This window comes from Meleagris gallopavo, chromosome 7, assembly GCF_000146605.3.
Source record: "Meleagris gallopavo isolate NT-WF06-2002-E0010 breed Aviagen turkey brand Nicholas breeding stock chromosome 7, Turkey_5.1, whole genome shotgun sequence".
NCBI lineage: Eukaryota > Metazoa > Chordata > Aves > Galliformes > Phasianidae > Meleagris > Meleagris gallopavo.
The window spans coordinates 22320690-22337598 of NC_015017.2; the positions used below are offsets into that span (position 1 = coordinate 22320690).

The window sequence follows — 16909 nt, forward strand, 5'->3', positions numbered from 1 at the left end:
AAAAAATCAGGGAAAGAGTGCTGGCTGTTTTGATCATTCTTTAGAAGAGAACTGTGGTTGAAAAAGTGGAATATTTAAAGCAATAGAATATTCCAAAATTTTAGAAGACAAATATTGTATATCTAGAAGTACGATATCTGTAAAGTTTTTACTCATAATGTATTTATTACATGCAAAGACTAAAGTGAAAACAATTATTAGAAGCACTAGATCTGAAGGTGCTTATGGAATTTTAGATTTCCTCCAAATATTAAGCTGAATTACATGTTGAGGATATGTGACAGTCCTGTTGGATGAAAAATCACGGCCTTATTTGTAGTGGACAGAGAGTGAAACTTAGTAAATGAGACAAGACACTCACAAAAGAGAATAGAAAGTATTTTGATTAGGATCCTGTCACTCAGCATGACACAGTGTTATCTCCGGATCAGCCAAGTGTTTAATGCAGTGCTGAGTTCTCATTTCTGCTAACAGACCCCCTAAGTCCAACATGAGTACAATCAAAGTTCTGCTTTTTTGGTATAACAGGATAAGTGCTGCTTTAGGGAGGCTTGCAAGCTAATCAAGATACTTCTGATACTTTGTGAAACTTTTCCAACCAGGTTTTGGGTTGCTCAGTGATTACTTAATTGCAGAGTAGCTTACATGCTAGTTACAGCAATAAACTTAGGCTTGTGGGTTTTTGCAATCAATACAGAGACTAATGTCATTAACAACCAGGTGATACATACATACACACACTATATATACATATACACACACACCCCTCTAATCTTAGAGGATCAGTTAATGCAACATGCAGCAAGTAGATCCTCAAAAGCATACTCAGCAGGAAATAAGAAAGTAACTCTGCATTAAGTTGAGTATTTGATTCAACTGTTGAAATTATATCCCATCTACAGGGAGTACTGTATAGACATGGCTAGGTTACTGCTACCAAGCTGCTCTGTTAGACCTAGTTAGTGAGCAGAACAGGAATCTAAACTATACTTAGTTTTCTAGTGTAAATATATAGCATTTAACCCTCACCTCTAACTGTGTGGTTTATGTATTTAAGATACTCTCAATCTTTCCAAGAAAGTGACTTCCCTCCCCTCTCCCCTCCTTTTGCTCTAACTGGATTTAATGCCACTTGTAGCTAGGTACTGTAAGGGCAATAAATTTCTGCTGGAATTGGGCAAGTAGCAGAAGTCAAACAAGATCTTTGGTGCAGCCATGAATGAATCTTCTCTGCATCTGTGTATGTCAGCTCAGTGCTGCATAACTAATAGTAGTTGATTGGCAACATAATTGGCATCAACTACATTTATGGAAATGGAAGTAAAATCAGATATAATTAGCCTTGAAATAAGTATTAAATGATACACAAGTCATATACCTTATAGGGGCCAATCAGCCTTCTTTTAACATCCAACCGGTAGCTTCTGGATTGTTCTGCATCGCCCATATCTGTTGCACGCAATCGGAGAATTTCATAAACTCTCCTTGTGTGTTGCTAATAAACAAAAAGGAGAATAAAGAAGTCATCTGAGTAAAGAGGTCATTCAGCAGTTGTATCACAGAATTTCTCCACTCTGAGTAACTCCTCAGCTTATCAGATATGAGTCAGATACCAACAAAGCCTCAGTCAGCCTGATCCTCCTTACCAATGGGTTAAATGAATAAATGTTCAAGTTACTCCTCAAAAAATAATTTATTCCCATACAGCTAGTGTGTAATCTCTCAAAATGTTGCAGTGTCTGTGAAGGTGCTTCAAGGACCTCCTATAAATGAACAGCAGAAAGTCCAGAAGTAATCCAAAGAACTGAAGTACTGGAACTAGAGAGATGTTAAGCAATTAATTACTACATAGTACCTGCTGTACTAATATTAATAATCTTGACATACTTATTGCTCTTCACAAAGTCCTCTGTAAATGCTAAAAATGAGAATGAAAGAATATTTAAATGTTTCTTTTTACTAGGAAGATAACATGAATCAATACGTGGAAAATTGAGGTGATTTTGGAACACTGACCAGCAACTATCACATCTGGAAAGGAAACAGACTGACGTTTCTACTGTGTTCCTATGAACTGCTCTAATGTTAAAACTGAACTTAAGATCAGCTACTCCTTTTCTGAGCAAAGGGTTAAAAATAAAATGGTTTGTTATATACTAATCCATCTTTAGGTTCTATTGAAAATAAACTTAATTATTCTTTTAGGTGTAACATCTCAGGTACAGAAGGCTGCAGGTGTACTTCTCTCATATAAACAATAACATTTTAATGAATATATTTGAATAAGGCTTTTCCTCTGCAATCCTCATTCAACACTTTCATAAAAAACACAATCAAATACATGTATTTTTAACTGAAGAGCTTACTAATGAGTTTAATCACCTGGACAATTATCAGTTTAATTGTTCAATTTAACAGTTTAGTTCTTCAAACATTTAGAGCTGCCTCAGTAGCAGTGCTAGCATTACTATTTTAGTGTTCTGTGTTCTCAGAACAACAGTGGCTATTTATATAGATATACTTGAAGAGATGGAAACTGACACTTAAAATTGGAATATTTCAAGTTCTGTTACATCAACAGCATTAGATGGAAAAAAAGAAGGCATTTACTTAAAATCTTAAGCAATTTCTTCACTTTTGGATACATTGTAGAAATCTGCTGAAATATGCCACAGCATGTAAACTCCAAATCTCCACCCCTACGTTTGGACTACTGTTATACTAGCTTGATAAGAATAGGTCCAACTACCACTGTTCTGATTTAATACCTTATTTATTTTCAGCTTCTGTTGAGCTTCCATTACCATTTCTTGGCTGAATCCTTGCATTAACTTTCCTGGGGAAAAGCAAAGCAAGTCTTGACAGAGCTTTACAAGAACAAAGTCTCTTAGCTTTATGTAGTTTTCAGATGGATCTTCAGCTAGAAAAAAATTATAAGAGCACATAGTTAATATAAGCATTATTTGTTTCTTCATTTCTTGTATGCAATTACAAGAACTGTGGAAGACAAGACCAGATACAACATTCATCACATATAAATAGCTGTGCTTAATCATAAGTACTGCTATCAAAGTTTTAGATGTATTAAAATATAAGTTAAATTGTACTGTGTACAGTATTATACACGTTCTCAAGAGACTGACAAAACAAGTTCAATCCAATTCAAAGCATAAACCCTTTTTTCTTGTATGTTCCCTCTATTCTATAACAGATGAGAGCATTAGAACTATTATAAGACAAACTATGTGGAAAAAGACTGAAGTAAAAGCTGAAAGTAATTTGAAGTTACTTCCATCTTGCTTGAAACAGTAGCATTGCTATAAAAACTGAAGCTTTATAAAAACAAAAACAAAATCAAGAACTAGCTTAAGTGATCATCAATATAGTCCTATTTGCAACTTTGTTCCCACCTATAAACTACGGAGAAGGAAAATGTTGCAATGCTGCAAATAGACTTAATCACCACTTAATAGTTTGGACAGGTTTACCAGGAGTAGCAGGGTCACGCTCTACCCTACCTTTATTTTTCTGTTCTATTTATTGTTGAACAGCTTATATTCCAGCTGTGCTTTTTGGTTCATTTTCTCCCCCTTTCCCCCAAGATGAGAACTATTTTATGTAGTTGACATTTGTGGTTTAAGAATGATCAAAAGCTAGTATGTTACTAAGAGAAAGGAGTGGGATATAAGTTTTGGTCCTAGTATATGCAGCACTGGACAACCAGCAATTTGTTTTTTTTGGGTTGCAGATTGCTTAGGACCATTGCATCAGTTAAAAAGATTTGCACACAAGTGGAATAATCTTGTGAGGCAAAACTTACAGTTCTTATTCTGCAAAAGAGATATAAGAGGCTGTACTGAGATTCATTTATTCTGTTCCTTTTCATTCAAATTAGTTAGAAGAAAGATGAGGCAGTTTCTGTATGGCAAGCACTACCAACATACACTTCACTTGTGTCAACTAGGATGACGAGTTACAGTTGGGACAAAATATCCATTGCAAATGTGAAAGTCTAAAATACTTTATTTTTTTAGGCATTAGTTTCTTCAAGGAAGTTGAAATTCTAATCATTCTGAAAAGAGGAAAGGCTTTATTTAACAACTTTAGAGGATATGTAAGTATGTATTTTGTCCATTATGAAGGTTGCCAAGCCTGACTTTCTATCAGAATGACAATAAATTATCTTGCAGAAGTGTAAGATTACATAACTTTAGTGCCATGTAGAATATTGCAAGCTTCCTCCTGCTTTAATCCAAAAAGAGTTACTTCAGTACCAATTTTCTGTTTGCTACAAATTTGCATTAAAGGCACTGAACCATGAATGTGTCATATGATTTATTTAGTACTATATTTAAGACTGTTTATTCTCAGTTACAAAAGCTATGTAAAGCTTTGTAGTATTAACAGGAAAAAAAAGGATAAAATCACACAATGAATAAGACTTCCTACTGAATAAAGGAAGTTATGCTTCTTTAGGTTTCTATGAATTAGATTAAAATTACAAGGTAGATTACCCTGTGTTAGGATTATCCTGCAGTGATACCATGAAGAAAGCAAATGTTGTAATGCATTTTAATTAGTTTTTTTGAGGGTAGAGGAATAGGAGGTCTTTTTCTTCTTTTTGAGATGAGGTCTTAGATGACCTTAGATTAGCCAATTCATATATTTAAACTGTATTTCTTTCTATATTGGACTTTAAATTACAGGACAGATGTCATGATTCTAACCATTTTTAATGCTCTATTTTTAGGTGTGTGTACCCTCTCTTCCCCTCCCCCCATTCATTAAATTTTCACTTTCATGTATTTGTGGGCTCACCTCTAACATGACAGGTGCATTCCACCAGTAATACATGCTCATGGAGCTCAACTCCTGTGCAGATTTCTGTCTGTAGACTTTTGGCTTACATACATGTTAATACACTATTTCAGATTTTTCTAAGTTCTGAGTTTTGGCTAATAGGAATAAGTTGAACAAGGAATCTGACAAAGCTTGATCTCCTGGCAAACTCAGCTGTGTATCTCACAATAAAATGGCTAATTAGCTGGTAATCCATGCATGCTAGGGATTGAATTTTCCTGGTGTGCTGTTCTCTAAGTAGAGGATTTACGGAGCTACATTATATACAGTTCTTCTGTAAAATAGGGCACTGTTAATCCTGAACTGAGCTGAAGCTAAACCTTCAAAAGGCCATTTAATTCTAACAAGTGAACGTGAAAGCTGGCTTGTGGACTAGCAGTCTCTGAATGTGACCAAACAGGTGAAATGAGTTAGAAATTTAGCATATACCTGTTATATCAAGTACTGTAGGAGAAGACATATAGTATCTATGAACTGTTTCGAGAAGCTGAGCACCATGGCCTTCTCCTTGGAATGGTGGCAAGATCAGCATCTGGCTACAGACAAAGGAATGTATTGATATTTCAGTTCAAATGCATGCTTTTGCAAACACTGCAGTATAAAGGCATAAAAACTAAGTTTTTCTTAAAATACATGCAGCAGTCTTAATGTTAAAACATAATTCTTACAGAGTCTTAGAACTGCTAAATATTCAAAACTTGTTTGCAATTCCCTCTGCTTCAAGAAGGGAACAATGAAATAAATCAGTGCGTAGCCAGCTAATAATGGGGATTTTTTAAAACAAATCAACACCATTATAAACAAGTATTGGGAACTTCAGCAGTTCCCTCTTCTGAAATAAAAGGCAAGGCACGAGTTACGCCGCCAATTACCTTACACGTGGCCGGGTTTTGTCTGGGTACACATAGTAATTATAGACTGTCATGTAGCCTACGGTCGCAAAGAGCGTAGCTCCATCCTTATTATACTTCTCAAATCTGCAGATAAAACAGAAAGCCAAGCAGGTCAATTACAGTCGCGCTCCCATGCAGTGTCCATTTTCTTTTCCATTCTCCAACTGAATTTTCAGTGTCAGCAAGCTACTCTGTGAGGGCCCAATGGGTACACCTGCTATGTTCTGAATGTACAATTCACTTAATTGGTGTGCAGCAACTTGGATAAATCAGACCTCTTTACAGCACTTCAGTGCACTTGCCTATTATAAAGATGAATAGGTGGCAAGTAAAAGAAAACACAGGCAAAGCTCATTTTACTGTTTAAGCCTACATTCAGGGCTCTAACGGACAACAGCATTTAATTCAGCTCTATTCTCAAGGTTCCCCAAAGTATAATGGAGGAAAACTCAAGCCTGATAAACAATGGTTTTTCTTTCCTGGGAAAAATATCATTATACTGCTCCAATAATTGGCCAGCCACAATTAAAATGCAGGCTTTGTGGAGGTAATAAGGTCCACTGTTGCTTTAGAACTGTACTTACACTATAAAGTAGTTCCATCTTTCATCATCTACATCAATAAAGCTAGCAGTTTCAATAAACCACATCAAGAATGTCTGAAGCCTTTCATGATATTCTCGAAAGCCTGGACACGTCATGTCAGCCTAGGGAAAAAGCCAGGAGAAGTCAGGTGAAACCTATCACAGATGCAAAAGGAAAAAAAAAATCTGCAAAACCTAATTACTTCCTCCATACAAAAAAAAAAAGCATGCTTCTAATCAATAAATTGGTCAAATGATAATTTTATACATATATATATATATATACATATATATATATACACACACACACATATATATTGAACATTACAGAAGGTGCCTCACTGCAAAATAAACTTTAATATGCTTGCCTATGAAGTTTCACTTATTTTTCATACCTTATATATCTGATATGCAATGTCTTCACCAGCTTCCTCATTATGAACAGAATATGTGTGTAGCAGCATTCCAAAGGGCTTAAAGTTGACCTCCTTTTCCAACAGAGAGACAAAGTCATCTGTGTTTGTACAAAAGCCAGGAGGAATAATTTCTCTAATTTTACTTTCAACATCATCTGCCTGGGGAATACAAAACAGGGCGGGATCAGATGATTAAAAAGACAGAAAAGTCATCATTTTGCTATTAGAGATGAATATAAATAGGAGTGCTATGACCTATCAGTAACTTTAAATAAAGACGACAAATATTCCTGTTGTTCAGACCTCTGAGCAGATAAAGATAACTTAAGAGATACAGAAAGTCCAGTCACTGTCAGTATTCAAAAACTAGTAGTTACAACATAAATAAGTTCCTGAACATTTTTATGTTTAGTGACTGTTACATTTGTCTAAGCAAAATCGAAGAGGTTGATAACTATTCTAATAAAAATTCAGTGTGAAGGAACACAAGGAATACCAGCAAGATAAGGCAGGAAGCTATGGATTCAGTCAAGCTCTAGGAACAATATTCTTGTTTTCTTAGTTTGTTGGATGAAACATTAGTTTCTGAAAAATGCAATAAAATTGGTAGCTCAGGCTTTTCATCCAGCAAACCTTTGTGACCATGCTGCACATAGCCTTTAAGGAACTGGGATTCCCAAACAAGCAGCTTAACTGGTATTAGGTGGTACAGAACTGAGAGAAGAAAAAGGAACAAAGACTAAAAATGGTAGCTCCCAAACAAGAAAGTAACAGCTAGCACCATTCTTGCATCCTTATGTCTCTGTGCTTGAAACGCTTGCTTGTACTCTAATCAGAGTATTTTGAAAACAAAGCTGACAAAAAAATACAATTTAGAAACATGGTTAATAAATCTGACATGTAAAATCTAACTCAGCAGAGAGGGAAGAAATATTCTGACACCAAAATTAAATTCAGAGATAAAAATTACCCTTTTCAGTTAACCAAACTGAAAGTTACAGACTATCAGCTGAGCAGACTTCATAATCCTTTTCAGACCCCAAAAAGACCACTCGATTGAATACATTTACTACTTCTTTTTAACCATGAATATTTGATGAAGTTTCACAATAACGTATTACTGCTTCTCACCAGGCAATAAAACTTAATGAATTGGTCTCAACTTAACAAAACAGTACTCCTCAATACAACCCCTAAAAGCCTGACATTACATTCAACAAAATGAGCTTACATTCAATTCGAACTTTCCTTTGGACAATGAATCCAGGTTTTTACTTAATGGAGTTTGCGGTGAGTTCAGCTGTAATGTTTGTATTGTATCTATTTCCACAAGGACTGACACAAGAACACTTTGTGTTAACTTACTAAGCAGCTCTTTCACACCGTTTACATGCATGATGGGTATTAGTTTGAAACCAAGACCCTCGCTACTTAGCATTCAAAACAGGGAAATTAAGATGCTTAGAACAAAATACACTACAAAAGGCTAATACAACATGCTACTAATTCCTATCCTTTCAACCATCCTCCCTTAAGTAGAGGCAATGCACCTGCAAATGAATAGCACTTCATCATTCAGTTACATTTTTAGTACAGAGAAAGATGGATGTGGTTCAGCACAAACAAGTTTTATTCTTAATGATTTGGTACTACCAACATTTATATTTATATTTGTAGAGAGCACTATAAAGCGATTAAGATATAGCTCTACAATACTTGGTATAACAACGCAGTGAAAATGTGTACGGCCTTTACATCGATTTCGTTCTCAAAACAAAGGCCCTTTGCTGTTCCTCTTCGAGCAATGCTAACTTAATGTATTTTCTTTGCATTTCCTAATGTAACTGCGTAACAGAAAATGAGCCATGTTTTGCTGAGTCACTGAATTATATACATTAAGAAGAATGAGTATTTGTAAGGAGCACAGCATTTCAGAAATGCTCATCTTTCTTTCCGACTGCAAGTATATTTACACAGATCTTAATTCTGCCCTGGTGATAAAGCCATAGGAAATCACAGCTAGTGACTTTCATTTTGCACATCTGCAAAAGATACGTAAAATAATCCACAATTAAAACAAGACTTCCAAGCACCAGTATGTATGACCTTCATAAGGAAATCAAGACAGATGAAGATAGAGAATACAGTAAGGACTTGTAACCTAACTTGTTTTGTAGTAGAACTAATTGAGCCATCAGGATCTCTTCATACATTACATTTGACTCTGGATAATGCTAATATAATTATACTAATAGGCAGTTAACACATTTGTGTATATTTTCATGCTATTTCAAAGTGTTGTGTTCTCTTAAAAATAATTATAGAAATATATTTGAAAGCTGAACTTTTCTACCAATTAAAAATATTAACACCAGTGAGGAGCAATGGAATGATCTGCAGTGTTAAAGTATGTCCAGTATTAAAATTGCACTTTTATTAACGTGAGTTAAAACAAATATATCAGACCAGCTGCAAAGCAGAATAACACGTGGATAGTAAAGATTGTTTCAGAGGTTAGTGAAATACTTTCCCTCACTCCATCACGGAAACTGGAAGAAAAGGAAGCTACTTGTACAGCTGCAAATCTGAAAGCAACTAGCAATTCAGAGGTCAATGCTGTTCGTATTTATACCAGAAGAAAGCAGCCTCTCTTCAGATATTTAAAAGATTTGACGCCACCCAATGGATAAATTCTGTCTATTTTCATTAAATCAAGTGCCAAACAAGAACATACATCTGTTCAAAACATGACAAGACTTTGCTGAGCCTTCCCCACTAGTGCAGTATAGAAGCATCTTGAGAGACCATATTAAAATGTGTAAATATGCCTGGTGCTCTGGCTGCTGACATTTCAGCATCTTCATCTTTTACCTCATAGTCAAGAGACCTTGGAAAAACAGCTAATACTATGGGGTCAAATTGCCTGCATGGGGTTTTAGATAGAAAATGCTAGAGTATGAATAACTATAAACAGCATTAAAGCTCAATTCTCGCTTGTAACGGGTTTGTTCAAAGCAGAAACTTATGTCCTTTCCTGAACACCATTTATTTGAAGCACAAAGATTATCTGTCATGCATAGCATTTATAGTTCATGCATTAGTATGATTAACCCAAATGAGCTAGGCAACTAAACAGTTAACTTAGAAAAGTAAATGGTAATATGCATTTAAATTAACACCGTGCTTATTTTCATCTCTGCAAATATGTTAATATTTTAAAGGTAGTTAAACAGCAAATATAAACGGCAGAACAAGACTGGCTGCTGTATCTTTTTACAGTAGTTCAGATATGGTCCCATGAGCAGCTTATTAGGACACACAGTCTGTTAATGATATCAAGGGAAGCACAGTGAAAATTCATCAGCCACAGCCTGCAGACATTCTAGAAAACTATCTGGAAGCTAGCTCAAATGGATATTCTTTCTTGTCCCTATCTCAGTCCATTATGCAATTGAAAAATAATTCAATAGAGGCAACACTGAGCCTGAAAGTAGGAAGGATTCTGAGCAATGGAAATAGTTGCAGTGTAAGCTTAGGGCATGAGAGACCTCGTTTACCTTGTTTATAATTCCAGATAAGAAAAGTGGCTTTATTTGTACAGAAAATAGCACATCAATACAAATGTGTTGAGGTGTGGATTCCCACTGTGACGTGATTCTGAAATTATGTTGGTGAACAGCTGGAAGGAGAGGTGGTCTGTTTGATTTTAATATGGTTATTACTTAACCAACTGGCTTTCCTTTCTTCTTTATTTCTAAAAACCTTACAAACATTGAAGAACATGACCTTTCACTCTTAAGGTAGGCTGCTCTAGCCTCAGAAGTATTTCAGACATGTCCAGGCACTTAGCCTGTTGAACTAACTATGTTCTAACACAGCTTCAGAACACAGAAACAAAAACCTGTAAAACTAATTTAACACAGCCGTTTCAATTTTTCTTCAGAAAGCCTTTTCCTTGAAAGCATTTAAATAAGCTCTGATGAATTTGAAATATGAACTTTAAATCATAAAGATGTTTACTCTTGAAGTGAATAGCTTTCTTGGGCAAAGTAATTTGAAGTCAGTGCAAATGTACAACCACTTCACACTACAGAATATTGTGAAGATTCACCAATCACTTATTAACAGTTCTTTTCAAAATAAATAATTTTTTCCTTGCCTATAACTAAGTAAATCTCAGATGATATTCAATTATGATATTCAATTTTCTTAATGCACCAGAATCCACTCCGAAAAATTCATTTTTCTTTCTTAATGTAGTCTCTTAAATATGAATTAAACCACTAGCTCTCCTGGAGACAGCTAGCATGAAAATAGACTTTTTTTTTTCGTTTGGTACAATTTTGATGGCAGTATTGGAGTCAAAGGAAAGAACAATGAGAAAACATATAGATAAGTTCTATGTTTTTTTCAGGTTAGCACAACTGGAAGCTTTATTTTTAATGTAACTCATGTTTGGAAGGGCAATAAATAGCCCTAGAAGGTTCATCCCCATTAAACGTTCCCAATAAGTACAAGTCTGGCTCTGTCTTTACCTCCACACAGTCAAACTTCTCATTAACTTTAGATGTATATTCAATGCGGAAGAGAGTTGACAGGTTACCAGCAATATAGTATAAGAGAATCTTCAGTCCCTTGTAGCCAAAGGCAACTTCACTGAGGAAGGAAAAAAGCACAGTCAGACCTCTAAATGAGTTTCATTGCAAAATATTCAAACCACACTATTTAAGATTTTAAATCCACATCCTCCTTCCCAGTGAGGTGTACTGACCCTTTTAATAGTGAAAGAGAATCAAGCTGGATGTATGCTATGTAGACAGAGATAATGCCTTACGCTATTTTTATTAGTAAGTTTGCTCCTCTAGTGGAGAAACAGAACATGTCCCTGAACTCAGTAAGACAGCAGCTGTGTTTTATGGCGATAGCTCAAAGAATACTTGAAATAACTAATATTGCATTTACATTCATCATTGTCTTAAATTCACTGATGTTTATTAATACAAATTGATAAACAATGCTTACTAAAACTTTGCAGTATAGCAGTATAAAGTTTTGGAACATACTACTGCAAGCCATACTGTATAAATCACCCAGATAACAAGTCGTAGCAACAAGTATGCTTCTAGTGAACAGTATTTATTATTAGAATCAAGTTAAAAATAACTATGGAAAAGATACTCTATTATTATTATTATTTTAAATATTCTGAAAAAAGGTGTTTCCTGAATATAAACACTGCATTTAAGTCTTAAGAATTTTTTTCAAGGGAAAAGGAAAAAAAAAAAAAGCAGAAATTGTTACCTTTTTACTTTCTTTTTTTTTTTAAACCTGATCTTTTCTTGTGGTAACACGTTGCTAATTTGAAGTTTGAAATGCCAGAATGAAAATGTGCATGTTCATTATACTGATGGAGATGGGAGAGTTCTCCCATTATGAGAAGTGCAATGACTCTCAATGACAGCTGCAGACATGCAGTAGTGCAACCGATTTTATTACATTTAATAATTGTACCTACATTAGTATAGGTGTATTTAATACAGATAGCACATCCTACTCTAAGTACTTAGAATGTTTTTTAAAGGAATTGTAAACTAGGAAATAGCTTTAAGTAGTCCAGAGTTAAGTGCATACGGATTTTCCTTTTCTTTCTGGCTACAGCCAGAGTGTTTACTACTGCTCTTCTGAAAATATTAAATGACATTTTAGCACTAGGGACACAGTGGCTAACTTGCCTACAGTACAAATGAAAGAATACTCGGAGGGAAAACTATTTTTTTCTAAAAAGTTTGTGTATCCTCTGAACATTTTAACTGATAAGAAGTCTATCATCTCTAGTAGAGAAAAACCTCTGAGTTAAATAATTAACAATCAATGATCTAAAACAGCCAAGAACACGAGTTTAAATTAATATTTATGGTCTTTCTTAATTAAAAAATTCCATGGTGTATTGTTATTTAAAAAAAAACAACAACAAATAAATGGATATACTGTTGACAGATACTTTTTAGTTTTGGCACTCATTACTGTCAAAGTTTTAATAAAGAACTATTAATTCTTGCAAATCTTATAATGATGACTTGAACACAAAAGCAGCTGAAATGAGCAATTCTGACCATGCAATCCAGGCATTTTGTTCTCTGCTAGTATCTTTAAAATACCATGTAAAATGACTACAAGGCCCAAACTCCAGAGGTTAGGATTCAAAGCCATTATTTAACCATACAATCACAAAACTGAAGTTACTGTTCACTTTACAATAGTTTGGTAGCATTATTATTTTTCTCTTTTTATTTATTTATTAATTTATTTTTTAAAGCAATTCAGAAACAAGATTCCCTTTAAGACCTATTAATTTGATTCTGAATAACTTACTCATCACCAAACACTTGATGGCTATACTCTGGATTAAATGTTGTGTTGTCATCCTCTAAATCCTCAGGAAAGCGAACTGAGAAGAAAAAAGAGCATGACCAAGTCATCAGCTTCAGTTTGTTCTTACAGGAATGCTATGCTACATGTCCATGCATTCTTTCTCTATAATGAATTTCAGTTATGAACCCATGTTAGGCTAGCACACAACAAAATAAATACATCCTGTGCAAATCAGATGCACGTTATTTCCTCAAATCAAATCAGTAAGCACAATAAAATGGGGAAATTGACACAGATGTATATGATTTCATATGTATATCTTGAATGTGACTGACTTTCATTCCATGGTGAACACTAAGGACACAGCCCAGCTGGATATTCTTACAGTAAGCAAGACCAATCATGTAATCAAAGCTTCCTTCTCATTTTGTCATCTTCTCTCACATGCAATTCAGAACGCTTCATTGTAGGGAGTCTTCACAGAATGATGAACAGAAAAATGTTTATGAGCATTAATATTCACATTACAGTTTTGGAGAATTGGCATGGATACATACAAATCTACACTAATATTGGTATTTCTACCAATATTACTAAGATAATCAGCAATTCTTCTCCCACAACTTTTATTTCTCTTCAAACCTTGGTGTTAGAGATCTTTGCTAGTAACAAGAAAGCATTTGCTAAAGTAGCATCTACTCACACTCAGTAATGTAGCAAACAAGTATTTTATTCTTGCTTACAGAGTTAGCAGCAGCTACTGCAGTCACTGCAACTGAAGTTTTTCCATCACAAAATTTATGATTAGAGAGTGAAGTCAGAAGTTAAAAGTAGGGTTTTCTAGGAAGATTTAGAGAAGACTGAAATACTTAATTCCCAGATATCCTCTCCATTCGCAGTTAAAATAACTACCTAAAATTGGAAGGGATATAATTCTTCATGTAGGCATTAATGTGATTGTTCAGCCCCATTAATGAGGTAGCTCAAGAAAACAGTTACATACTAATTCTGAATGAGTTACAAGTGCATGCAATGCTGTAGGACTTAACAGTGCTATTAAACGTTCTTTTTTAATTAAAAAAATTAAAACTACAACCTCATTGCTGCTTTACTCCAATAGAACTGGAGATGAAGTAAAAAGGATTTTCCATTAATAAAGTTATTCAGGGAGTAAAATGAAGAGTTTCTTAATAACAGGATGAAACTCAGCCTTCTCAAAAACAGAGATTCAGAGAGCAACCCAGTTGAGACAAAGTAGCAAGATTAAAAACAACAACAACAACAGAGTAATCCTGAAACGTCACCATGGAACAAGTTAGGACTCAGAAGAGTACAGCCCGTGTCTACATTTGTACTCCTGCGCTCATGGGAAAGGCTTTTTTTTTTTTTAATGGCATCAGCACTTTGTCAATTTTTTTTTTTTTCTAATGTTGTTTGTATGTGAAACATCTACACTCTCAAAAAGAAAAAAGTAAGCTGAAAATCTTTGGTGACATGAGGTAATTGAAACAAGTAAAAAGCAGTCTCCCTGAAAACTGATAGAGTGACTCTTGACAAAATTTACTCATATTCTATTCTCATCCTCTCCTTCAGTTTTAGAAAGGCAGAAGAGGAAAAATCAAAACATTAGATATATAGATTATATATAAATAGTCACAGAATGAGTATTTGAACAATTGTTTAAATGGAAGAGAAATGCTTCACAGGTTAGCAGCTCAAAGACTTAAGTGTTTTGGTTTGAATAACATTTTGTCTTACAAGCCAATTATGCATTTAAAAGTCTACTAAGTTTTGCAGAACCAACTGTTAATAGGAGTTCTTAAGAGGTTAATTAAAAGGTTAATTATTTTTACTTTCTTAATAAGTGATGCTATTTGTACTGCTCAAGGAAACAAAATGCTGAAGGTTTGGAAAGATAAAAAAAACACAGTGTATTACCTATTCTTCTCTTATTAATTACCAATACAAGTAAGTTTGTAAGTCAGTCCAACAAGAGTTCAGTAATTCTGCTTGTATTCTGGATGTGGTAGTAAACAAGTTAGCCATATAAAACAATAAACAATAAAGTTCTGAAAAACAGAGTAGCACTTCTACACAGATTTTCAAGATTTTGTTGAAAATGGCTGGTGTTGTTTAGATGTTGAGGGAGAGGTGGAAAAAACAAACCAAAGAACACTTTCCAGTTTTATTTATTGTGTTTATCATTTCCTCAAAAGAAATATGATGCATACTTAGGACTACATTGTAGCAAAAGTTCTAGAGAAGAAGAAACTAAAAGAACATACTAATACCTCAAGAAGAACAAGGTGACATAATTCCAATGCACTCTAGTAACATATATTGCTCATGTTATTGTGCAGGTAGAAGCCTGAGTTTCTATAGCTGCACTTTACTATTCTCAACAAAATTGGACTATGCATTCCTATTCTTGTGTTTGTATATTAAAAAGTACATATTATAAACTAGGTAGATTTAATTATAAGGACTTTATTTAATAGATGTTAAAATATTCCAAGCGCACAATATTTAAAAACTGACATTACCTAGTTTTAGCTGAATTGCTTCATTTGTGTTACATTTGTATTCAGCCAGCTTCTTCTCCATTGGAGTAAGTCCTAAAGAAAAAGAGTTTTTGAAAGAGTTTAAGTATGTACAATCTGGGTCAGCCGAATTCAAGGGAAGTATTAAAATAAAAGGTTATTAAGAACAGAAGGAACAACTTCATAACGCTGACTTCAAAATGCACTATTCTTCCTGCAAGTTCTAGCTTTTCATTCTGCCTACTTTTTAAGTAAATCTGTTTTTTCACTAAGAATTGTTTTCCAAAGTATATGCAGATACCACATTTGAGTAAGAGTTAATGCATTTCAGGTGCTCTTAAACTGTGGCAGGAAGGCTACCAGCCATTATCTAGCCATTACTTTCCTTCCAGAGCAGAGGAAATTACAGCTACCCTGTTTTCCAAAGTCTAATCTAGTGCACAAAAGGTGTGTCACTTATCAAGGTATTTTGCAAGCGTGTTAAACCCATCCTGCCTTCCAATTCCAGAGCATTAGCAGAAGTTCTTCCTCCCAGTTCAAGTTACTCGGAATGAGGTTAGGCCGGAAGCGCTGTCAATAACCGGGCGGGCACAGAGCCGCACACGGTGCGCCACACGGCTCAGGTACAGAGCGGACCACAGCAGCGGCAGCCCAGCCCACAGCCCGACACCCAGGACCCGAGCTCTTGCTCCGCTTCCGCTGCAGCCAGGGTTAAGGCCACCAAGGGGCCCGCGCTCCCGTTTGTGGCCCGGCACAAACTCGGGTTCGGCCGAGGGGAGGGGCACCATCCGCGCTCCGGGCGACGCTCTCCTTAATAGAGGACCGACGGCAACACCCCACCCCGCTCAGCAGCTGCAGGTGGGCCGTGAGCCGGCCGGGCCCAGCTTAGGACTCACCCGCCATTTCCCGGCGGCGGCGGCCGAGTCACCAGGGCAGAACGAATCAAGCCGCGCGCCCACTCGACGGAAGTGAGAACACGCGCACACGCTTCCGCTTCCGCCCGCCCAAAAGCGGCTGAGAACCAATGGCTGCGCTTGGCGAGGCTCGGGACTCCGCGCGCATGCCCGGTTGTATGCCGAAGATCGCGCCGTTCCGGTGGGAGCCTTTAAGGAGCGCGTTCGCGCAGCGGCTCATTTACATAGCCCCGCCCTCAGGGGGGCAGCCTCGTCGCGCGGTCGCTCCGATGCGGTGGGCGCGCGTAGAGCACTGCTTTGGGCTCGCACCTGCTTCAGCGCCGGGGCGGGC

General features: G+C 36.0%; 1 protein-coding gene across 1 annotated transcript; it reads right to left on the bottom strand.

Annotated features, from left to right (window-relative positions):
- Nucleotides 1–235: 235 nt before the first annotated feature.
- On the bottom strand, nucleotides 236–16843 carry HAT1 (histone acetyltransferase 1). The gene is made up of 11 exons (XM_010713746.3): nucleotides 16561–16843; nucleotides 15668–15739; nucleotides 13125–13200; nucleotides 11288–11408; nucleotides 6732–6911; nucleotides 6338–6459; nucleotides 5733–5837; nucleotides 5290–5396; nucleotides 2769–2920; nucleotides 1379–1495; nucleotides 236–286 (listed from the first exon to the last, which is right to left on the bottom strand). Exons 1-11 carry the CDS (start codon nucleotides 16565–16567, stop codon nucleotides 251–253), a joined length of 1095 nt encoding a protein of 364 aa, XP_010712048.2. The 5' UTR covers nucleotides 16568–16843; the 3' UTR covers nucleotides 236–250.
- Nucleotides 16844–16909: the final 66 nt, after the last annotated feature.